Below are 9,549 nucleotides of genomic sequence, written 5' to 3' on the forward strand. Positions count from 1 at the left end.
CTTTGTTCTAGTACTATGAAAAATGTGGTTGGTATTTTCATAGGGATTGCATTAGATCTGTAGATTGCTCTAAGTAGTATAGACATTCAACAATATTTTTTCTTCCAATTTTTGAGCATGAAATATCTTTCCATTTGTTTCTGTCATCTTCAATTTCTTTTTAATGTTTTATACTTTCCAGTGCAGGTGTTTCACCTCCTTGATTAGTTTATCCCCAGATATTTTATTATTTTGGGTGCAATTGTGAAAGGAATTGCCTTTGTAGTTTCTATTTCCTTAGCTTCCCAATTAGTGTATAGAATTACAATGGATTTCTGTACATTTGATTTTGTATCCTGTGACCTTACTAAATTCATTTATCAGTTCTAGTAGTTTGGGGTAGGATTTTTAGGGTTTTGATATGTAGTATCATGTCAGCTGCAAGTAGTCAAAATTTACTTCTTCCTTACCAATTTGAATATCTTTTGTTTCTTTTGCTTCTCTGATTGCTGTGGCTAGCACTTCTGGTACTATGTTGAATAAAATTGGTGAGAGTGGACATCCTTGTGCTGTTCCTGATCTTAGGAGGAAAGCTATCAGTAATTCACAATTGAGTATGGTGAGATGTGGGTTTTTCATATAAGGCTTTTATTATGTTGAGGTATGTCCCCTTTAAGCCTACTTTGTTGAGGACTTTGTGATAATTTTTAAAAGGCAATTCCTCTGAGTTCAATTAGAGAAAGAAGACTCTTCCTCCAGGCTGATGCAGGCCCTGTCCCAGGGCCCAATGCTCACAGCACCAACTCAATTTCAGCTCTCCTTGGCCAGACAGCCACTACCTACCATTAACAATTATCTCCCCATCACTGTTTTTCCTCGGTCATCAGGTGCACACAATGTCAAAAATAGTTTGTCAATTATTTCCATGTTGGTGGCTAATGTTAAACATACTTAAATTGTCTCTAATAAATCTTTCAACGACCCATAAAACATCAGTAAGTGTGGAAGGAGATATTTACCATAGAAACTTCATAAAGATGGCTGGGCAAGGGTGAAAGGGAGTACAAAAGCAAAGTTAATGAGAAAATGATTGAGCCTGGAGAAACTGAAAATCTCTTGTGGCTAAATTTCGTTTTTTATTGAATATACTGAATAAAAAGTCATAGGCCAAAAAGACAACAATCCTTATACAGAAGTTAAAGAGAAAGTAGAAGCAATTAACCGGATAATTTAAAGATACTAGAGTGGTGGGACACCTGGGTGATCCCATCCATTAAGCAGCCAACTCCTGGTTTCTGCTCAGGACATAAACTCAGAGTCATGAGATCCAGCCCTGCGTGGGGCTCTGTGCTCAGCACAGAGTCTGCCTGTGCTTCTCCTTCCCCCTCTCCCTCTCTCACTACACACATGCTCTCTCTCCCAAATAAATAAAATCTTAAAAAAAAAAAAAGATATTAGAATGGCCACAAAACAACTACTATATTAACTTGAGAAAGGAAATCTTATATGAACTTAAAGAGTTTTTTTTTTAACAATTAAAATTTTTTTAAACTTTGTTATCATGAAGAACAAGGATGGGATGTGCTTTGGTGAGTGCTGTGAAGTGTGTAAACCTGGTGATTCACAGACCTGTACCCCTGGGGATAAAAATATATGTTTATAAAAAAAAAAAAAAAAAAGAACAAGGATGGGGAAGGCAGGGCAGGTGTAAGTTAATTTTTAAATTGAATTAATTGTCATTTATATTCAATAGTGTAACTTATTTGGCCTCTTGAGTCTGTTGCCTATTCTAGAATCAATTACTTGGCCTATTCTAGAGTCAATTAAAAAATATTTATATGAAAAATTAGATATAATGAGAATCAGGATAGAAGTCTTGAGCCACCTTTGCGTCACCTAGCTAGGAGAATGGAAAATGGCCAGTTCAGGGATGAACCTTAGGATGAAGTCAAAGATTAATGTAGACAAGAAACAGTAAGAGTTGAGAGAATATGAATGGGCAAATACATTCCCATTATAACCTATTATGTCACTTATCGTGCTTCAATGCAAAGAAAAGAAAACTTATAATGACTTAAGTAATAAAATTATTGGCAAGCATAACTGAAAAATCCTATTATGTTTTGGCTTTCAGGCAAAGCTTGATCTAGAAGGTTAATTTTATATATAATCAAGGACTAATTCTTTTCCATTATCTCTACTCTGCCTTGGTCCATTATGAAATCATCAAAATTGATTTAGCTCATAAAAATAAGATGACAGCAACCAGGGCTACATACTCGCTCATTTATGTTCAGTGGGAGAGTAAGTTTGCCTCTTCTCTAGTCATTGAACTCAGGGCACGGGCTCCATACCAGTTGTACCAACCTAAACCACTGAGCCACTTACTTGGTCAGTGGAATGCTAGGTGCCTCTTGGTGAAGCTCGCCTGGGCTATATGGCTACCCTGGCCAAACACTCTGGCAGACAGAATAGAATTGTGCTGATTAGCTGATGCTGGGGATGGAGTCACTCCCACCCAGACTACAGTGGTTGCTGGGGAGACAACAAGCCACCTCCACTCCACTTCCATTTCTTAGGAAACTACTTTTGAACTGGTCTTTCTAATAAGCACCTGGGCTGAGATGCAAAAACTTTTATCCTGATCAAAATAAGTGTATGTAGAGCTTAAACAGAGAGCCTCTCAACTGCTAAACTCAGTCCCGTGGCTGTTTGTTAAAATGAATGCCTTGGTTTTGCAGGGCACTATACACTTTCCAGAGCACAGTCACCCAAATCATCATCTAACCATTACACCAATCTTCAGGCCAGCCCTGAGCAGCCACCATTACCTCCTTTCATTGGCAAAGTTATCCAGGGCCAGGAGGACAATGGAAGAGCCAGTGCAAGAGCCAAGGCTCTTCTGTCCTAGGCTGGCAACTTTCCATTGGCACAGATTACTGTGACAGGTCTCTGAAGGCATGGCACCTTTGGAAGGAATAGCAAATAAAAGTATTATGTAGTCTAAAGAATAATAGGGCATATCAGTGGTTCCCTATTGCTGTTCACCATTCGAAACAAATCAGCATCAGAAATCTACCACATTAAGCATCTCTTCAATTACTTAACGAAGGCACTAGTAGGTTCTCCTTTATCACCTCTGCACTTAGATCTGCAAATCCTAAATCAGGGCAAGCGATGAGATCATTGAACTCATGCCATCATATTTTAACTCCTTAACCTAATAGCACATTGATTCTAGTTACTTTTCATCCCAAAGTTACTAAGTTGTAAGTAAGCCACATTATATAAAACCAAAGGTGTCGTTTATATTTGACCTCATCTTCTAGTAGCACACTGAAGACAATTATTCTCATAAACTGTAAGCTTTGTTCTGTACTACTGTTTTTAAAAAAATCTTTGAGGTTCTTATGAAAGACAAGAATGAGATTTGTCTAGCACTTTTAAAAACGTTCCACAGCTGTGTGATACTGCTGCTAGTTTTCTGCTCAATGACTTTCTTCTTAATTGCTCTAAAATGGCTTCAGATCTGTAGACATTAAAATATTATTGATTTTTGTTCTTTCCTCTAACATGCACCTGAAAAATAGTTACTTAAAAATCTCAGACAGCAACAGTAGTCATCAGAAGGACAAAGGCTGCATTATTTGCAGCAAACATTCAAATTGCTCTCTAACCATTGAATTTGCTATTCTTCTAGCTGCCCCACTGACCACCCCCTGCCAGCAGGCGGAAGGTTACATGGACTAAAGGAGAGGGCAGGCCTAGCCAACTCCCATCCCAAGCAACCTAGTTCATCTCCAACATTAATTCATGAACGCCTCCTAGACAGTCTGTACAATAAGCAGATGGAAACTCAATTTAAGGAGATGGAAACTTACTTATGGGCTAAAGTGTCTACATGACAGTGGTGTCTTGGGCTATACCAGGTAGAAAATGTATTTGCAGAATAATTACTATCTGTGTGTTGGTCTGTTTAGATTGAGAATCTAATACACAGTAGGCTAACAAGGCTTTAACATGTTAAGACCTTTCCTTGGGTAGGGAGGCTGTATTATATCCATGGCTTTACTCACAGTAAGTCCCCTGCAAAGATAATTCTTAAAGATTTCCATGACATTCATCTCTGATTCTGCAGCCAGCAGAGCCGGTCCTACCTAGAGTATCTGTGAAATAATGAGTTAGTTTCCCACTGTGAGCCCTCCTTTATAATTCCAATTTCAGCTGGAAAGTCTTTGAAGAGATGATTGAACCATATCGTCTCCATGAAAGCTGCAAAGATTTAACAACTGCTGAGAAATTAAAGAGAGAAAGCCCATGGAAAATTACAGATGCAGAACTGGAAGCAGTCAAGGAAAAGGTAAGGACTTGTCTTAATTTTTACTTTACTGTCTAACTAGCTGAAAAAGAAAACAGTGATTGATTCAAAGATCAACAAGTAACACATTCATTATTCAAGATCTAGGGTTTCTACATTTTCAAGTGCTTTCAATCACATTACTGCATATGAGGATTTAGAAAATGGCTTTTATTTAATATAAAATCAATTCTTTTTTAAAAAGATTTTTTAAAAACCAGATTATTGATATATAGTGAAGTCTCCTTTCAAATTTAATTTTATAGAACAGGAGAGAGATCCATGGGTCTAAAATAATTCAAGTCAAGTCAATATGTGTGCAAAGTAGATAAAGGTAATTGATTCACAATTTAACACAGTGACAAAGAATTTTAACATGATGAGGTTACAAAAACTAACAAAGCAATCTGAGAAAATACTTAATTGGAACAATGATTATGAAAGCTGGATGAGGCACATGTTGTAGGAGGGATATAATAAATAAACTACATTAGGGGCTGAACTTGAAACAATTTAGAACAAGTGATACTAAAGCCTTTCAAATTTAGTGGAGAAACTACTGAGCTAAGATTTATAAACTGTGCATAATAAACTTCTCAGTTCTTTGTTTGCTTGCTTATTTATTATGGGGGTTGGGAAGATTTTTTTAATTTTAGTTTTAATTTTTTTTATTTTTATCAGAGGGAGAGAGAGAGAGCTGGTAAAGGGGCAGAGAGAGAAGGAGAGAGTGAATCTAATCAGGCTGCATGCCCAGCACAGAGCCAGATGTGGAACTCTATCTCAGGACCCTGAGATCATGACCTGAGATGAAATCAAGAGTTGCTTAACCAACAGAGCCACGTAGGAGCCCCTAATTTCACATTTTAATTTAAATTCCAGTTAGTTTACATATAGTATAATATCAGTTTCAGGTGTAGAATTTAGTGATTCATCACTTCCATACAACACCGAGGGCTCCTGGCAACAAGTGCCCTCCTTAGAGCCCATCACATACTTTGCCCATCTCCTGCCCACCTTCCTCCAGCAACCCTCAGTTTATTTTCTATAGTTAGAAGTCGCTTTTTGGTTTGCCTCTCTCTCCCTCTCTTTTTAATAAACTGCCCACTTGTAACAAAGATTTTTCACGTAATTGAGCAAATCATACATCTAAGCCTTGGTTTCTGAACCATTGAAATACAGTAATAAGTATTATTCTCACCACTGTAAAAATCATCAATACCGTTATTTTTTCCAAGTGAGTCTTGGCTGCCTTGTAGTTGAAACCAGTCCCCTGTGCTGATAAAATATTCAAAGAGCCTAAACAATGTAGACTAGGATATAATTTATGTTTTTAGGATATCAAACTGGTATCAAGATTGTTATTTCTTCCCCCTCAAACCTGATCCAGATTTGACCATTCTCACCTTCTCTTTACTATTATCCATGTTTTCTGCTCCCTTTATTTTCCCCCTTAGAATTTAATAAGCCACTCTAGTACAACAACCACCTGGTCTTATTCTTTATAATTCTAGAATTTCTCATGAGCTTTTAAAAAATGAGTTTCCAGGGGTGCCTGGGTGGCTCAGTCGGTGGAGCGTCTACCTTCGGGTCAGGTTATGATTTCAGGTTTCTGGGCTCCAGCCCCACATCAGGGTTGCTGCTCCGCAGGAAGCCTGCTTCTCCCTCCCCCACTTCCCCTGCTTGTGTTCCCTCTCTCACTGTGTCTCTCTCTGTCAAATAAATTAATAAAATCTTAAAAAAAAATTTAGTTTCCAAACCTGAAGGAAATAACTAATTTTTTTTTCAAGTGAGGTTTTTCTACTTCTCCATAATTTGGGGTAAAGAGATTCTCCTCCGTAATTCTGGGTAGAACTGCCCTCAACAAAATCTGAATGTTGTCCACAGAGCTACCGCCAAGTTCGACTGAACGAACTGTTACAGGAGCACTCGAGAGCCGCTAATCTCATTGTCCTGTAAGTACCACGGCAGACACTAAAGAATGTTCCAAGGGGGATCTTAGGTAAATGGGTTAATTGACTTAAAAAGTCATGATGATTCAGGTGGAAAGCTTTTTTTTTTTTTTTTTTTTTAATGGAACATGTGGAATTTTAGTGAAGGAAAATAAATACCACCCCGGGACCCTGCCCCTTAGACTTTCTGTCTGGAGGCCCCGCCCGCAGAACCTTGGCTCCCCCTTCCGACCGTGCCGGGAACCCGCCCCTGGAATCCCCGCCCAACAAGCCTCTCTTCAGCCACTGAGGCTCACGGGCTCCTTCCCCGCGTCCTCCTGTGGTAGATTCCACAGCATGAGCAGGAGGCTCCTCTCTGTGTTGAAAGAGGACAAGGTAAGGAAAAAAGGAAGAAGATTCTTCCCTTTATACTCTTGCTCTTCACCCCACAAATGTTCGAGGTGTACTGCTGGAAATAGGAATGTTTCCTTAAGGTTTGATAGCTGAACATGAAAAACCCCTCTTTCACATTTATACCTCATGACCTGAGGCCTGTGTATGAAGAGTCCTATGTCTTCAAGGTCTGCACTGGGGGACTACCCACCCGCGGCCTCAAACAGTCTCCAGAACTGGGTACAAGGTTTCACCTAGCTGTTTTCTGAGGTTTCTGCCAGATATAAGAGCTTTAAGCTATTGGAAGAATCATTTCCATCAGGAAAAAAAAAAAAGGAGAGATACTGGTTGATCAAATTTTGTTTCAAGAGGAGTGAGAATTGATAGTTCTGTTTTGTGGCTGCTCTACAATGCCTAAGCCTGTTTTTCTGGTTTACAGATAATTTGTCTTATCTGAGAAATACATCAGTTTGATATCTATATTCAGAATAATTTCAGTGCTCTCATGTTGGGGGGGAGGGTTACAGAAGTTTCAGGTCACTGGTTATTAAATAGCTCAGATGATTAGTGATGTTACTGCCTGTAATAATTGTCGCTTTTAAAATTTTTCTTCTATACTGTCAGGAGCCTGCCAGTGGCAAGAAAAGGATCTATATCCGATTGGTTGTACATGGCTTGGTTGGAAATCCTCACCAAGAACCTCCCTCCTGTTCTACTAGTTAGAGGAAACCACAAAAATGTACTGACATTTTACTCTTAATCCATGAAAAGATTTGAACACATCTTAACTTCATGTATGAATAAGTCAGAAACGCATTCTCATGCTTTATGTTGTAAATCTGATCTGTGGATATACAAACCTGAGACAATCGCACAGGATTCCATATAAACCGTGTCAGCATTTTTTTTTTTCATCAGATATTGGGGGCTTTTTTTTTTCTATCAGCCTCGGATAATGCCACCCCTAGAAAAACATCGTTATTGTTGCGGTTGTTGATAAGCAAGGAAATTAAGGAAACCATGCTGGCTTGTGCTCCTAAAAATCACAAACTTCATTGTAAACTTCTCCAGGCAAACCTAATCTCGTGTTTGCTGCTAGGCCCCCGTAGAGGCCTCAGCCCCACAGCAGGTCCTCATTAAATGCTTATTGACAGGCTAGTCCAGTAACCGTAGGTGGTTATCAAAGGCAAAGACCAGCTGGGCAGGAACCACGATTATGCTTGGCCTTCTGAGAGGCTTATACCTACAAAGAAGATTTGAAAATCAATAACTGAAAACTTTAAGAAGTCCTTGAGTCTACAAAATGTTTAAAGCAGTTACCTAAATAAGGTTATTTAATGTAACACAGCGTATATACTTAGAGAGATCTGAGCGATCATTGATAACCTATGGCCTCAATTTGCTGCTGACAGAAGAGTATGTCAGCTGGATTAGAAGGCGACAATGTTCCAATTAGATGAACTAGATTCCATTTTTAATATATGAAATTTGTTTTGCCTGCTAAACATTTTGGAATCTCCATCGTAGGATGACTTTGCATATTTGTTTCTAATGAAGTGGTTAGCACAGATGAGATCTTTGTAGATTTCTAATTGAAAACCAAACACCACCAACTTTCAAACCATTATAAAGAAATATATCCTGAATCATATACTTAGTTACTCTATATACTGATTGTATGGATTGTAAGGAATAATTAAAAGGTGAAGTGGAGAACCTGACAAAATTACAAAATTGTGTGTTGTGTATAATGTACAAGTGTTGATTTTTTCATGTTTATTAATATTCCTGTAATATCTAATCACATTGAAAAACCAACAAATTTCTTTTTATGATGGGTGAGTTGATTTTTTTTTTTCTTAATATGTTTTGACTGTTTATTCTGTTAAAATAAAAGGAAACAATTAACCTGAAATTTGTCTGCTTTGGCCCAGGTCACATTTTTACTTTTAAGTTGCTAAGACCACCGTGCAATGGCAAGCAGATGTGAGCATTAAAAAATTCAATCGGTTGCCTCATCTGATGCTTGTCTAAAACTGGCAGTCAGGATTCAGAATTCCAAGCCCACATTCCTCTCAGGATGACCAGGAAGGAAAGGGGAAACAGTAAAACTTAAGCAGCAGGCTGGCCACTTCCCCAGTCCGGGGCCATGTGTGTCACTGAGCCCCAGATTTAAACCATCTCTCTTGAGCCCTATATGCCTGAAATCCAAACACTACACTAGACATGGTCACAGTGACCCAGGGGAAGGAACATCCAGCTTCATCTGGACCTGACAGTTCTCACTAACACTTCAGAGGGTCTCTGGGAAATGTGAGAAGCCATACAACTTCTGTAATAGGAAAGTCTGACTCTTGTATCCGTGAGAGGCTGTTGCACACTGGGTTCCCTGGGAAACAGACTCTGAAAGAGTATTGAACATGGAGCATGTTTACGGAGGAGGACCTTTGGGATCAACACCTGTGGACGAAGGGAGGGAGGAAGGAAGGGAGCCGGAGAGAGCAGGGAGCAGGAAGGGAGAAGGAGAAGGTAAGCTCTAATGTGGGCCCAAGGACAGCTTCAGCCGACCCCACAGAGAGCTCTGGAGACAGAAAGTTCCTTCAGAGTCGTTCCAAGCTGGGCTGAGAAAGCCAGGCCTCTATACGCCTGCATTGAGCCCTCACTAAGACGTGTGCTGCCCAGGAAGGGGCTTGCCGTTGGGTGAGGCAGTTCTCTGCAGCTGAGGCGTCCCTGGGGGGCCTGAGAGCGCAAGTCCAGTCTGCTGATCACAGCCCCCGCTGCCGGGGTACAGTCCCTCATTAAACAGTGTCTGGTGAGATATCACTGTGCCAGCCACAGCGGTCCTATAAAGGAGTGGTCTAAAACAAACCAAGACAAAAACACACACAAAAA

At 39.5% G+C, this 9,549-nt stretch overlaps 1 protein-coding gene across 3 annotated transcripts in view; it reads left to right on the forward strand.

Annotated features, from left to right (window-relative positions):
* Positions 1-8,593, forward strand: part of SLC12A1 (solute carrier family 12 member 1) — an 85,820-nt gene extending 77,227 nt beyond the window's left edge. The window contains exons 24-26 of one of the 3 annotated variants that reach the window (XM_032343634.1): positions 4,204-4,339; positions 6,221-6,288; positions 7,282-8,593. In XM_032343634.1, coding sequence (XP_032199525.1) covers positions 4,204-4,339; positions 6,221-6,288; positions 7,282-7,417 — 340 coding nt within the window. In that variant the 3' untranslated portion in view covers positions 7,418-8,593. The remainder of the gene's footprint in view (positions 1-4,203; positions 4,340-6,220; positions 6,289-7,281) is intronic. The other 2 variants (XM_032343635.1, XM_032343636.1) reach the window with 2 other exon arrangements.
* The last annotated feature ends 956 nt before the right edge of the window (positions 8,594-9,549 follow it).

The sequence above is a fragment of the Mustela erminea genome, chromosome 5 (assembly GCF_009829155.1).
Source record: "Mustela erminea isolate mMusErm1 chromosome 5, mMusErm1.Pri, whole genome shotgun sequence".
Classification (NCBI taxonomy): Eukaryota; Metazoa; Chordata; class Mammalia; order Carnivora; family Mustelidae; genus Mustela; species Mustela erminea.